This window comes from Nesoenas mayeri (genome assembly GCF_963082525.1).
Source record: "Nesoenas mayeri genome assembly, chromosome: 2".
NCBI classification, from domain to species: domain Eukaryota; kingdom Metazoa; phylum Chordata; class Aves; order Columbiformes; family Columbidae; genus Nesoenas; species Nesoenas mayeri.
The window spans coordinates 87,486,685-87,501,700 of NC_137543.1; the positions used below are offsets into that span (position 1 = coordinate 87,486,685).

General features: G+C 37.9%; 1 protein-coding gene across 3 annotated transcripts in view; it reads right to left on the reverse strand.

Moving 5' to 3' along the window:
- PIGN (phosphatidylinositol glycan anchor biosynthesis class N) overlaps positions 1 to 15,016 on the reverse strand; it is a 105,340-nt gene that overhangs the window by 32,350 nt on the left and 57,974 nt on the right. For all 3 annotated transcript variants that reach the window (XM_080339888.1, XM_080339889.1, XM_080339890.1), the window contains 6 exons: positions 11,723 to 11,801; positions 9,253 to 9,435; positions 5,770 to 5,906; positions 4,688 to 4,787; positions 4,483 to 4,575; positions 2,947 to 3,038 (listed from right to left, as the gene is read on the reverse strand). In XM_080339888.1, coding sequence (XP_080196014.1) covers positions 2,947 to 3,038; positions 4,483 to 4,575; positions 4,688 to 4,787; positions 5,770 to 5,906; positions 9,253 to 9,435; positions 11,723 to 11,801 — 684 coding nt within the window. The remainder of the gene's footprint in view (positions 1 to 2,946; positions 3,039 to 4,482; positions 4,576 to 4,687; positions 4,788 to 5,769; positions 5,907 to 9,252; positions 9,436 to 11,722; positions 11,802 to 15,016) is intronic.

Genomic DNA, 15,016 nt, shown 5'->3' on the forward strand with positions numbered 1-15,016 from the left:
ATAACCAGTTCCAGCTCTCTCAATCTTTCCTCCAGGCTCAGCAGTCCCAGCTCTCGCTCACTCTCCTGTGGCAGATGCTCTAATCCCTGGTCCACAATGTCCACATCTCCTTCTAGAGAGCTCAGAAATGGACACAGCACTTTCGGATGCATCTCGCCAAAGCTGGTTAAAGAGAAATAATCTCCTTCCTCATCATCACCCTGGTGATGCCAAGGATACCACTGACCTTTCCTGCAAGGGGCATATTGCTGGCTCTTGGCCAAACTACTTGGTCCCAGCCTGTCCTGGTGCATGGAAATTATTTCTCCTCAGGTGTAGGACTTTTTTGAACTTCATGAGCTTCCTGTCTGCTCATTTCTCCAGCTTGTTGAGGTCTCATTGAAAGTCAGCATCTCAATCTCCTGCATCAACCACTTCTCCCAGTTTTGTATTACCTACAAACTTGTCGAGGGTCCATTCTGTCCCATCACCTAAGTCAGTAATGAAGATCTTAAAGTACTGGCACCAGTACCAACCTCTGCTGCACATCACTAACAACTGGTCTCCAGCTGGACTTTGTGCCGCTGATTACAATACCTTGAACTTGACAGTTCAGCCTTTTTCCAGTCCACCTCACTGTCCACTGCTCTAGCCTGCACATTATCAGTTTGGGGATGAGGATGTTATAGAAGACAGTACAAAAATCCTTGCTGAAGTAAAAATAAACAACATTCCTTGCTCTCCCCTGGCTCAATCTTAGGAGGCTACCAGGTTGGTCTAGCCTGATTTCCCCACCATAAATGCATGCTGACTACTCACAGTCAGCTTCTTGTCCTTGACATGTTTAGAAATAGTTTGCTTCCAGGATTAGTTGCTCAAGTACCTTTCCAGGGACTGAGGTGAGGCTGACCAGTCTGTAGTCACTTGGATTCTCTGTCTTGCCCCTTCCAGAAGATAGCAGTGAGAACATCTGCTTTCTTCCAGTTCTCAAGATCCTCTCTCACCAGCTGTTGCCACAACTCTTCAAAGACTCACAGTGACAGTGGCCAGCTCCCTCAGCTCTGTGGGGGTGTATCACATCAGGGCTCACAGACTTGTGCAAGTGCAGCTTATTTACAGGTTCCAAAACTCAATCCTCTTCCACTAATGTTATGTTTCCCTTGCTCCAGACTTTGCCACAGGTCTCAGTAGTCTGAAGGCTGGAGTTCCTGATGGCCACTCTTACCAGTAAAGATGAGGGCAAAAGAAGGCCTCAGACTTTTCCATGTCCTTTATCACCAGGTCTTCCTTTTACTGCTCTATGTTGTCTTGTTGCACTTTACATCCAACACTAGATTCAATTCCAGGAGACTTTGGCTTTCCTAACCCCTCCTGCATATCCAGACAGAGTCTCTATGCTTCTCCTGGGTCATCCGACCCTGCTTTCACCTCCTGTGTGCTTCCTTTTTATGATTGAGTTGAGTCAGGAGCTCCCTCTTGGTACCATACAAGTTGTATTAATGCACTGAAGAAGCCCTGATCTGACATACAGTGCCACTGCTCAAGAACAGATTTAATAAATCCACCTATTTCTCTCTGGCACTCTAATTTCTCCCTCCTGTATCTTCTCTTCCAGCATCTCCTTATCTTCAATATCCTGAGTGTCACATATACATGTATTTTTAATTGTTGCTTCAAGCCTTTTCAGCTTCAACACTCCCTTGACATGATTCAGACTGGCAAAAACTGTTTCAGAGGCATATTATTTCATTAGAGTAATAAATAGGAAGATGTACAGCCCAGGTAAGGTGACTGTAAGTAAGTGTCAGAGAGGAACATATGAAGGTAATTTAATTCCATTTTGACTTCTAAGCCGTGCTCAAATGTTCTATAGAACAAAAAAACCCTCAGTTTGGACCATCAGAAATACATACGTATGTATGCTGCGAGGTTGCAATACAGCCAAAGCAAAATCTGCCTTGAATACTTCTAACGTACCCAAGTATCAAGACTATGAAGGGTTTTCAACAGACAGATTTAAATCACAGTGAAAAAGATCAAGGCAGAACATCAATAATTTTGGAAATATCTGAGCTCATAATTCTATCCGCAACCCAATATTACTGCTCAGGTCCCATATTTTACTGAGGACTGGGCACTCTGGCTCTGAGGGGGCACCGTATCTTTTGTCAGTCAGCAGAAGGAGCCGCCACCGCCCAGGTCAACTGAAGCGTCTCTCTGCAGTGACTACAGTGATACCACGAGCCTGATGCCTTCAGGCCAACCAACTGGACTGCATCCAGCTATGACAGAATGCTTCAGTGATCAAGGAGTAGCTCACAAGGGACAGATAACAAAGATGCACTAGAAAAATAAAATGCAAATTAACAACTGTAGAAAAATCAGATGAGCAACACCAGAAAGGAAAATGAAGCAGAAGTGGAAAAAAGAAGAGACAAAGGAGAGATCGAGGAAGAAGAGAGCTCTGCCTATCCTATTTCCCTGAATAATTTGCTAGATACAGAGTGCTATTCAAAGCCAGATTATTTAAAATGAGATGGAAGAATCCAGAGACATGCTGTCAAAGTAAATCGCTTTTGAATAAATGTTCTTATTCACATATATCAGTGCTATTTATCATGTTTGCACCCCAGTGAAGTTCCTCCTTTATTAACAACCTTTATTTTCATGTAAAATTTGTGAATTTTTGTATTATGAGAAATGTTTCCCTCCAAAGAAATTACAGAATAGAACAAAGAGCAAATGAACGTGGCTTTCTTTGAAGTACCGCAGAAGAATTAAATCTATTCGCGTTCACATTAGTGAATAACTGAGGTCTCTATAATCATGTTATTTAAATTCTGAATTTCAATACCTGTCTCAGGCAGCTTTCAATAACACAGTTCCTCACATGCATCAAAAATCAGTCTAAATTTTGAATATCAAAGAGGGAAATAAAAAATTGAAAGAACAAGATGAGATTCTTACACTAGAGGAATGTTTGGTTCTCTTCCTACAACAGGCATTAAAGGAAATGCTGCCAGGAGCACACACAGAAGAGTCCAGATCAATGCTGTGGTCTGAAAGAAGAAAAACAAATGGGATTTTTTGAAGGCCACATGCACAGACAATTGTCTCATCAGAAATAAAGTACTTCGGCAAGCTACTAACAGCTACTAGCATCTCCCACACGCAGAAAACCCTGCATCTATCAAGAATAAAATTAACTGAAAAAAAGGGCACAGAGTCAGTGGTATTACAGCACTTCAATTTAAAACAGAAAAGATTCTCATTTACACAGCTGTCAAAATCCTATCAAAGACAATGAGAATTAAAGCTAAGCTTATGCTTAAAGGCACTCTCTCAAAGTCTGGCCTTCACACACACTGCAGTCACCAGAAAGCTGATGAGTAACCTTATGGAAGAAAGGAATAAAACTAATCTCATCAGAAGTTTGCAACAGCTAAATAATCATCTATTCTCTAGCAATATGGTAACGTTTTTCAGTCTTTGAATCTGAATGCCATTTGATTTAACCACCATCATCATCCAAGTAGTTCTCCACATTCTTTGCTAGGAGAAGAAAAAAAAAACCTGTCCCGGGTATTTTATTCTAAATAAAGACATGAAGAGCTATATGACAAAGTTTTCAAGCTCAAGTCAGATTCAACTTCCTAAAAGGAAATTTTCAGTGCTACAGAACATTCTGCATATACCCAGCTTTAAGACAAGTTACTTGATGACTCAATACAATTAAAAATTGTAAATAAATACAAGCTTCCATCTTGACAGTTCCTGCAGAGCAAGACTTAACAGTTTGACTCTCTTTTTTTGTTGTTGTTGTTTTAATTACAATGTTAATGTTACCCCAGAACTTTAGGTTTTAGGTATCCTGTGAAATAAGAGCTGTTTGAATAAACTAATGGAAGAAACGTCTCTCATGTTAAAGACTGTGCCCCTTGACAACCATATCTAGAAAACTGTTTTCCTGGGAAAAACAGTACAGCAAGCTGCCTCTGAGGAACAATGTGTACCAGCTGATTGCAGACAGTAATGAGTTGAAAAGGGGTTTCCAGGGTGTTTTGGGTTTGTTTTTTTTTTTGTTTGGTTGGTTGGTTGTTTGGTTGTTTTTTTTCCTTTTGTTTTGTGACAAATGATCACGTTACTTAAATAGTGGCAATCATGCATGTCAACACTTCTATCACTCTGACAATTTGATAAATCATGTGCATTTCATATGATTTTAAGTCAAACATCTTTTAGTTATCATTAACAGAAAACAAATAGCTAACTCATAACTACCCAAAAGTTCTTAAGCAGTCTTATTATCTTGTACAACAGATCTATCCAGATCTCATTGAACTTCCTTGCCTTGCTACATGCTGCTTATGACGGGGATCAGAATAAGAGCATAACTGAACAAGAATCCCAAGCAGCATTCCAAGGAGACCAGTCCTAACATCCTAAGATGCAACGAGCTGTTAGTCATTTAAAATGCTCTTTTTAGGCAAAGCAACACAGTACCTTTGCTTGAACCCACAGTTGTGTGATCACTGGCCAGCCAGCAAAGATAAGAAGACCAATAGTAAGTGTAGAGCGGTAGAAAAAGCTGAAGACCTAGTCAAAAAAAACCCAAAACACAAGCATATTAATAAAACTTGCAATTCCTCAAAGAGGTAGTAGGCTAGCAATGAGACACCCTGTTGATACATACGGGTAAAATACTTACTAGTATTTCAATTCCCAGTGTACAAACCAAGAGGAATCCTATACACTGACTGATACGAAGTGACAAGAGATTTGCAGCAAGGTCTTGAATAACAGGAAGTCTGTTCAAAATGAAGGGTGGGAAGAGAGTCAGAGCACAAGAAATGTTTTGAGTATTGCTAACCCTGCCTGCTGCGGGTGATGGCTTGAGGCTCCTTCTGCCCAGTTTTACTTGATATAAAACCTACAACAAAACCCTCCAGCTTTTTCCTACCCATTTCTGGCACATCTTCAGCAGCATTTGGACAAGCTACAGATTATTCTTCATCCAAATCAACTCTGAGTTTATGAACATTTTTGTTTATGCTGTGCTTAATGTCTGTCACAACGGATGAAACATTCAGAAGCTTTAGAGAGAGAAAAAAATCCCCAGTTAGCTTTTCCAGTGTTTTATGAGGCAGCTCATTATCCAGCTGCAGTTGGTTTCGTTTCCTCTGAATCATACAGAGTTGGTATCCACAGAATGGCCGGTAGATTAGGTAGGTAACAGAAATCAAGCAGTTAACAAGTATTTTTGGATTTGGAGTAAAAGAAGATCCAAACAAGACATGATTGTTTCAGTATCGGAGCACAATCCTCAACATGACTAGCATGTGTTCTCCAAAAGCAGCTGCAGTTCAGCATACTGGACATTTTACAGGAAGAGGCTATTTGAAAATTATTGAAGAAAAGGAACAACTTGTCACTACTTCCAAAAGAAGTCAGCTGCTACAAGTATTTGCCCAAGATTTTAGCATCCTTTTGCTACCATTATGAGAGTACTAAAAACATTTTGCCTTGGAAAGATACAAATCTATTTTTGCTAATAGAAAAGATATCTTCTAGCATTAGTAGTTTTATCAGTCAGTTTGGAAACTACTCTGTATGCCAAATGAAATATAAACCAGAGTCCTCTGGAATGTCTCAGGAAGCATTTCAGGCAGTTCAATAAAATTATATCTAACTTATTCTTCCAAATTAGGGGAAGAACTTCATTATCAACAAAAAAGAAGCACAGACCTGGTTTTATAAAACATACTTCGTAAAAATGTATTCTTTACTTACTCTCTCACAACCGCATACCATACTGGTACTGGCAAGAGACAGTATATGTAGTATGTCCAAGGACATGCTTGAATCAACAGGAAAAAAGCTATTATCATTCCAACAATGGCAAAAGCATAGAAGAGAACAGTAGATTCCTGAAAAACAAATGATTGGACAAACATTCCTGAAACAGCAATAAAATGTTTTAAACTACACACTATTTTCCATTTCTTAGTTACACAGTAAATGTTATTTTAACACAGTCACTCAATCTGCTTTGTGTCTATGTACACAACTCTGGACACTGCTCCGAGCCAGATGAAAACAAACCAAACCAACAACAACAAAAACCCCCATGAAAACCAAAAAAACAAAACCACAAGAGTAGGATTTGAAGATCTAATTCTAAATATGCCTCTACATAAGGTCTTACAGTAAACTCTGCACAGGGGAGGCACACTTGCACGATCTGGAAGCCAAATGTATGCAATATTATTTATGTTCAATGGGTACTTGAAATCCAGTGGAAGTCAGAAATGCTAAGGGTCTCGGAAAATGAACTCTTTTAAATCTAGATTCCAAAACCTGACTTGGAGTATAACAATGAGTTCAAGTTAACAGCATTATGACCAAAACGCTTAATGAAAATTCCACGAGCACATTTCCTTCTCCTGCTTGAGACGTAAGAAAACTAACTAAATTAAAATATACAGCATTAACTCCTACAGGAAAAACAAAGCAAAACTACAACAAAAAAACAACAACAACAAAAACCAAACAACCCTTCAGGATCTAGAGACAGCTAATGAGATGGCCTTACTCAAAGAACCTCCATTTTCAAAGTACAACAGATGACTCGAGTCACATTGCACTAAAAGGTTCCTAGCATAGCTAGAACTGTTGTTATATTTAATCTTAACCTACAATGCCAGCTTTTTGCTTTTGTAAAAAACAACAAACAAGCAAACAAAAACCAACAAGATATGAGATAAGAACATTCTCCCTACCATGTACTGAAACACATTCTTGGACTGAGAGAGTTGTAAGGAGGAACATCAAAGAGAACAAAGGTAATCTCAGACAGGCAGGCTGGCTAGTCCTTCACCATCAGGTAGCAGCAGTCTCTCGACTGGGCAAAGAGGAGCATTTAAACAAGCACTCTGCATCTGCCTTTCATCTTGTCATTGAAATACCCTTCCTTACTTAGGGACATTCGGATATCAGAAGAATTACTGGTAATGGGAGATTATTTACAAGTTTCAAATAAACAGCTTTATCTTTAAGTATTGCAACCTGACAGCACAGGCAGCTTTAGTGACTGAGCAGTCTTTAGCAGATTGTGTATGTAATAACTGAAGACACAGGAATGTCATTTCCTTTGAATAAATTATGTAGACAGATATGTGACTATGCTAAATATGCTGAGAAGACATTCAATCAGCAGTCACACAGACCGGTTAGCATTTTTTATCCACATCCCCTCTCTGTAACTGACATACAACTGCCTTTATTTAAACTGACGGCTAATGCAAGTTAAAATGATTTTTACAACAGAATTTCTGCTAGGATATGTCATTAAAGTAAGAAAAAAATATGTCATATAGAAAGCTGACATAATGCAATTTTGTTATATTGATTTTAAATTTCACATTTGCTGACAGAGATAGAACAAATATGTATAGATATGATATGCATACAATATAATTTATCACTGAATTAGTAAACACATGCAATCAACATTTTATTCCATACAGAGACAAATATTATAGAGTCCGATATAGCTGGTCATGCATTGAAATCAGTTTTGCGTTTTCTGTGGATGTTTAAAGATAGATTAAAAGGTTAGGCTTCTTTGTAAGCAAAACAACACACTACTCTATAAGAAAAAAAGTTTTTTCACACACAGCATAATAAGTCAAAAACTTTTAAAGATGACATATACAGGATATGCAGTTTCATTATTCAGAGGCTCCTTTCAGATTTTATAAGGCTGTGCTTTGCAGAAGACTATTTGTCAATGGTAAATTAGTTTCTCAGCAAAATTCTTTAAGTAGTTCCAATATTAGCTGTAAACCAAGTAACTTCCATATATGAAGCATTAGCCTCACACTGCGATTCTTTAAGTATTTAGCAACACTAAAAAAGGTTTAAATAGAAAAAGGCTTCTTACTAAAGCTAAGGAAAGAAAAATTCTACAGACAAAGAGTGAAGAAAACTATTTTCTTCCTAGCAGTGTCACTAGCATAAAATTTGCTTTAAACAAGTAAAATCAATATACCAAATGAAAATCTGATGTCAACTAAAAATGTGAAGTTTTGTTTAATGTAGTTATTAATATGCCAGATACCCAGTCTATTTATTGTAATTATTTTCTTCATATCTAACATAACATGCATCTTGGATTATTTTTTCTCAGTTATTGGATGAAAGAAAACCTAAATCATGCAGTACAGCACTTATGAATATTTTCCATTTCCATTTTGTTTGATCATTTTCATTAAAGGCCAAGACTATCTCATTTCAGCCAGTAGTAAAAACCTCAAGATAGCATGATAGGAATTTTCTCAGAGTAATATATTGAAGGCAGTAAAGATGCTAAGTGAATGCTCAGTCTCATTTACATTACCAAATGAAACAATTCCTTTTATTCCGAAACAAATCCTTGAAGTTTGAGAGATTTTTTTTCCCCCCTCCCTCAAGGCTTTAATCCTTCTCTAGTGACATGTTAGCTTTTTGCCTCTTCACTTTTTTGAGGTATCTCTTTTCCTGATGAATGACTGAAAGCAAGTGAGTTTCATAGGATTTTGTACTTCGCGAAAAATCAAACCATAATACTCTTGTCAAAAAGAACTTTCCTTCCTCTTTGATGTCTTCTGCTGCACTCTTACAAATCACAAAGAACAAGACAGCAAGCTGATCTGTGAAAGCACAGTTCACCTTTCTATTATAACAAGTTATACATTTTAAAACCACCATGAATGGACTGTGCAGCATCTGAAAACTGATTTCACATTGCCAAAGAGGACAGGAATGAAATAATTTACAGGCCGATTTTTTTCAGCCTTAAAAGCAAAGAATAAAAATAAAAATGGAAGCCTGAAGTCTGTGTTCTTCTAAACTAGCATAATTGTAACAGAGAGCTGACTTTACTACCATTAATGCTGAAAATTGACTTCTGGTTAAAGACAGAGCCTCTAATATTTTTAAATCACTATGTTTGCTTACACTTGCATTAGCATCTAGTAAAATGCACAGCTGTAGTAAGGAAGAAACTGAGAAAATGCAGTACTGCATACTCAGACTTACATGGTTTAGGAATACTGATCCAAATAAATAGACCAAATGGTAACACTATGCAGGATTACAGTAGCTAGGAAACTCCACAGATTGCCAGTTTCTACATGTAATCAATGGGCCATTTGCCACACACAGAGAGACTCTGCATACATATAAAGCTGAAAACTCATAGAAAAAAATATATATTGCATGTTTCCAACCTACCTTATTATTAGCCTGGACAGTTTTGGTCAAATTGGTATGGGTCTTGATAATCACCAAAATCACATAAGTCGTCCAACCCACAAAACCCATTGCAATACTTAGACCCAGGAATAACCTGTCGTAAGTATGGTAGTAAGACAAGCCTTCCAAAGCAAGGTTAATCAGGGTTTTGCACAGAGATACCTAAAGGCAGACAAAACATATAATTACAGTTTAGAACAGAGTCAACTCCACTCCACAAATCGACCTAATTAACAGCAACTGGGGCTCAAGAAGCTCCGCCTCTGTCAGCACACGGTGTCCTCTCTGTACTCAGGCACAGTGTTTTGGCCAGCGCCAGCTGCTGGAGTACATGCTGCTTTGGACTCCTGCTGGACATAAAGTCAACCATCACTTGGCTTCATTGTCAACTTCCTTGGTCACAATAGAGGTCAGATGGCAAAAGCAACACAGACAGCACACCTTGAACATCACCTACTACCATGCATGCCACTTGCTTTTCCCATGAATATTTGACATATATATATATCTCTCTCTATATATATAGATATATCCCCCCCCAAAAAAAACAGTCATGTGCTTCTGAAGGCACAACATTTACATAAGAGCAGGATTATGGATGCAGCTGAAACATGGTCCCTCTCCACAGCCTGAAATACCTTCTTCCTGGGATTTGATGTCCTCTACTTCAGTAGTACTCAATACCCCCAACACTTTGGCTAAGCAACAGAGGTGAATTCAGAGACTGGAGTCCCAGTTTCATACACAAAGCGGTTGCCTGAGGCTCTCAGGGTGCAAATTATTTGGACACAAGAAGCACTGCACCCAGTCTAATCACAGGTCCCCTTACTCAGTACCTCCACTGGGGAGATACCACGATAAAGACTGCTTCTTCCCCACACTGAGGTGTGCTGATCCCTGTGATTTACACAAAGATGAGAAGCTCAGCTGTGTCATTTGTGTTCACAGAGGACTCTCTGGTGATTAAAAGATCCATAAGGAAGAGTATAGTAAGAAGTTGAACATACATGACGATGCTTCTTTATACATCCAGGTATCCAGTTGGGATTTAACAGCAATAATCAATAGAAAAAGCTATGTCAGCTACTGAAGAGATTACAAATCTGACAAAGGGCAAGCTCATCCAAAATCATGTAATTCACAAGCATTCAATTATGAATAAATGTTTGCAATGCAAAGAGCTGCAGAGTTGAGGAGGCAAAGAATCATCTACACCCCAGGTGTACCATGCTGACCTTTCTTCATTGTGATATATGAAGCTGAGGATAAGCAGGGCACAGGCACAAGCCCAATGTGTTAGTGATCAAGAGTGAGCCTGAACACATGGGGCACTCATGTGAATAAGGGGTAAAAGTTCATACATAACAAATAACACAAATTCACACATAACCAAAACCACAAACTCACAGGTTGTACTGCTGAAATGCAAAAAATATCTTCTGTAAGTACATGTGTGACAGCCAAGCCAAGTAGCAGCATTAGGAAACCAAAAAGAAAACCTTCTCTCATAGCAAAACTGATCCATTGATTTAAACTGAACTATTTCCAATTTACAATGTGGTAAATAAAAAGGCACAAGATATAAAATAGATTTAGCTGTCCTGTGCATAAAATAGTAACTTATTACCTTGAGAAACACATTGGGAAAAGAAGAGCTGAACCCTAACACATAAGGGAATTATTCTTCCACGCATCAGGCACGTAAAATGTAATCTTACATATTCAACTTTTTCATGTGCCTTTTAAACACAAGAGTCAGTGACCAAACTAAACCTGTTAAAATGAAACACTTCTCTGTATCATTTAGCTCTACAAACTATATCTGTGAATGTCAGAATACAAGCACTGGTGAACTGCAACCAGTCGAGTACCCTGTTGCATAGCGAGTGGCAATAAATGCTTAGAACTGGGAATTTTTGGATTTTTGTATTACTGGAACTGGGAAGCATAGAATGATTCCACATATGGCTCCCAGTCTCGACAAACTGAAATGTGACATTAAAAACAAGAACAGCTGGTTCGGGTAAAAGAATAAAGCAAAGCAGGATCTATGATGGAGAAAACATCATACATTTTTTCACGCAAGTAGCTGCCTAAGAAGTGTGAATATGAAATATATTCCTCAGTTTCTCTCTCAATTTACCCTTTTCTACAGTGGAAAATAAAAACATACGCTGTGTGATAGTATACTGTGGAATGGTAACAAACAGTTTAAGAAGTATGAGAAAAAAAATAAAGCACGTTGGTATTATTCATTAGAACTGATGTCAACATGCAAAATTTTGGAGACTTACAGTGGGATTTTCTTTGTATTAATAAGTGAGATATGCATCATAACGAAAAAGGTTTTATTTCAGTTTCTTTTCAAGTTAAACAAATCGAAATATTTACTTATAATAGAAGTTCCTCTAAGAAGTTTCTAGAAGGTATATAGAAAAAACAGACTTACCGCTTCATCGTACTTGTGCTGCTGAATATATAATCTTGTTTTCTTTAAAAAGTTGATCTGTTCAGAATCAGAAAGTGGTCTATACAACAATATAAAGATATATTAATGTTTCTTTTTCTCACAAGCAGAGGAGGAGGCAGAAAAAATTAACTTTGTAATAAAAAAATTACTCTGGAATGAAACATACCAAAATATTCTGAACTTAGAAATAATTAGGTATTGCAACTAATCTGTTTCTCTACATTCATCTTTGCACTTTCATCAACACTGCTGCTAAGTTATCCCAAGATCTTTGCATTAAGAGATATTTCTTTTATGTGGGTGTTCCTATCTAATACTGCTGAAAATTTTCTCCCTTATGCATTATTATTGACCATTGCTCTAGACAAGAAGCACTTTACATACATAGAAGAATTAAGCAATTTAACCAATTTGAAAGACGGTTGTAAGTAGTTTGTAAGCCTGTCAAGCAGGTCTTGAGCTGGGATGCATTAAGAAGAGTATGACCAGCAGGTCAAGGGAGGTTCTCCTCCCCCTCTACTCTGCCCTGGTGAGGCCACATCTGAAGAACTGCATCCAGTTCTGGGTTCCCCAGTTTAAGAAGGACAAGGAATTACTGGAAGGAGTCCAGCAGAGGGCTACAAAGATGATGAGGGGTCTGGAGCATCTTTCTGGTGAGGAGAGACTGAAAGAGCTGATCTGTTCAGCCTGGAGAAGAAAAGCCTGAGAGAAAATCTCATCATTTTTTTATAAATATCTCAAGGGTGGGTGTCAAGAGGATGGGACCAGATTCCTTTCAGTGGTGCCCAGTGATAGGATGAGGGGCAACAGACTGAAGCACGGGAGTTTCCATCTGAATATAAGGAGAAACTTCTTTACTTTGAGGGTGCCAGAGCATGGGAACAGGCTGCCCAGAGAGCTTGTGGAGTCTCCTCTGGAGACTGTCAAGACCCACCTGGACACATTTCTGTGCAATCTGCTCTGGGTGAACCTGCTTTAGCAGGTGGGTTGAAACAGATGATCTTCAGAGGTCTGTTCCAACCTTAACTATTCTGTGATTCTGTGAAATGCTCATTCCAGCAGCTCCCATCAAACACCTGGGAACCACTTCTGCCTGGCACCCAGAAGCAGTTGATACATCATCAACAATACATATGTAGCATCTTTTGAGCCCTGAAATATATTAAAAGGATCCTGTTTCTGAATAATCTCAATTTTTATTACTAACAACATCCTGGTGTATTTTGATACTGTTCCCTGGAGTTCAGAGCACAGCAGTACACTGCAGGAGTCTTCTAAAACATTGGATGACAGAAGCAGCAATGTATCTTACTTTTGAGGAGATCAAATAAATTATCTGTATTAAAAAATGTTTGACTTCATTCAACCTAGAAAAGAGTTGAAGGGTGGTATCTATAAACAGGTGGGAAGAGAGAGGTCCCATGGAAAAGGAAGAAGGGATGAAAAGATGATGACAAAGCAATGGTAAGTGTTTGATCACCTTAACTTGGGGGAAGAACAAAGGATTTTAGAAAACATTTGAAAAATAGCAAAATGAGTGCTGGTTATCCCTGCACCTTCATGAAACGTCCCTATGAAAGTCAACCTCACAGTTCCACAGGCCAAGGCTGATGATGACTCCAGTTAGAATCAGTTCTTTAAGCAGGAGAACCAGCCCAAGTCCTTCCTCAAGGAAATATGTAACCCTCAAGTTTTGCTAAGCTTTTTGGCAGGGCAAAGGGAGCAAAACATCAAACCGAAGTGGGAGTTTTCACCATGTAAGGAGATTAATAGGAGGAAAAACGTATCTTAGTTTTTATGTAAGAATTTTTTTAAAATCTGGAATAAATATTAAGCAGCTTTAATTAGGACAGAAATATATGCAAGATCTTCCTGTGTTCACTGTCTCATTTTAATTTTTTTACACATACTATTTTCTAGGGATTTTGTCCTTGTCATATTCAATGCAAATTTTAATAATCTAAAACAGTCTTATTTTTATCTTTATATCTTTAGTCATTTAGCTATAAAGCCCTTAATTATCTTTTTACTCTCAATGAATCATTTTATTATTAATGAACAATAGTCTTTACCTATTCCTTCTTAGATGACAGCACCTGGGATGTCTGTACGTGGATGGTGTAACAGAATAAATGGGGGTCTTAAATAATAAAGATTCAGAAATTTAAATGCAGAATTATTTTGTCAAATGGGGCTACTGTTAGCAGGTTGCTTGTTAATTTTGAACAGCTAACATCATACCATTAATATTGCCTTACTTCCATATGCATGCCTTTCAAGACACTGAATTTATAATGGTCTGCAGATTGTTTATTAATTCTACCACCTCTCATATATAGTTGTATCAAAATGCAAGTTTCATCCTGAATGCAAGGGCTGATCATCATCTTAGATATTTTTTTGGCTCCTTGTGAAGCAAAAACTCAAACAAGTGATTACAGAATTTTTGCATCTCATACCAGATTAGAAGAGTTACCTAATACACTGGTTATCTCTCAGTTAAGGAATGGATATAGTTGACCACAGGCAGTTTATTGTTCATTGAGGACCCTGATTAACTTCCTAAATCTGCAAAAGTAGATGGGAGATTTAAAAGGAGGCCCCCCCTTGCTAGATGGAGCAGAAAGCATAAAGAGACAAAGCTGAGCCAGGAACAGAAGTGGAAAGTTGCCTATAGAAAGAAGCCAGGAACTTTAGAAATTGTGATTCTACAAAACCTACAAGACTCACCAAACAACAAAACTGTAAGGAAAATTTAAATCTGAGAAGTTAAAGCTTGAACTGTTCTTAGCACCACTGAATTTTGAGTTAAGCTATTTAAAAGTTTTTGAATACAAGATCAACAGTGTTAAAAAGAAAAAAATCCAACTGATCAGAATTATTTCCTTGTGATTTAATACATCACATACTAGAGGCACTACTAGTATGCCAATGTATTCTCAGGGTCACTTAATGCACACATACATGCAATTAATATTAATGGCAATGAAATTAATTTACTGATCATTATTAGAAAGATTCTGAACTCTAAAGAAAACTAAGTTATGGATGTACATGTTCTTCCCAGCTACCCATCACCAAACTCCAATTCTATCAAATTCAAGATGAATAGTCTTGACTAGTAAAACCAAAAGTATTTTTCCGTAACACAAAAATATCTCTATTAATTAACAAACACACACACACACACAGAATTTAGTCAGTGGTCTCACCTCTGTCCTCCTATTCTTGAAAGTTTTGCAAAATACACGCACTCTAACTCTTGAGGTTTAA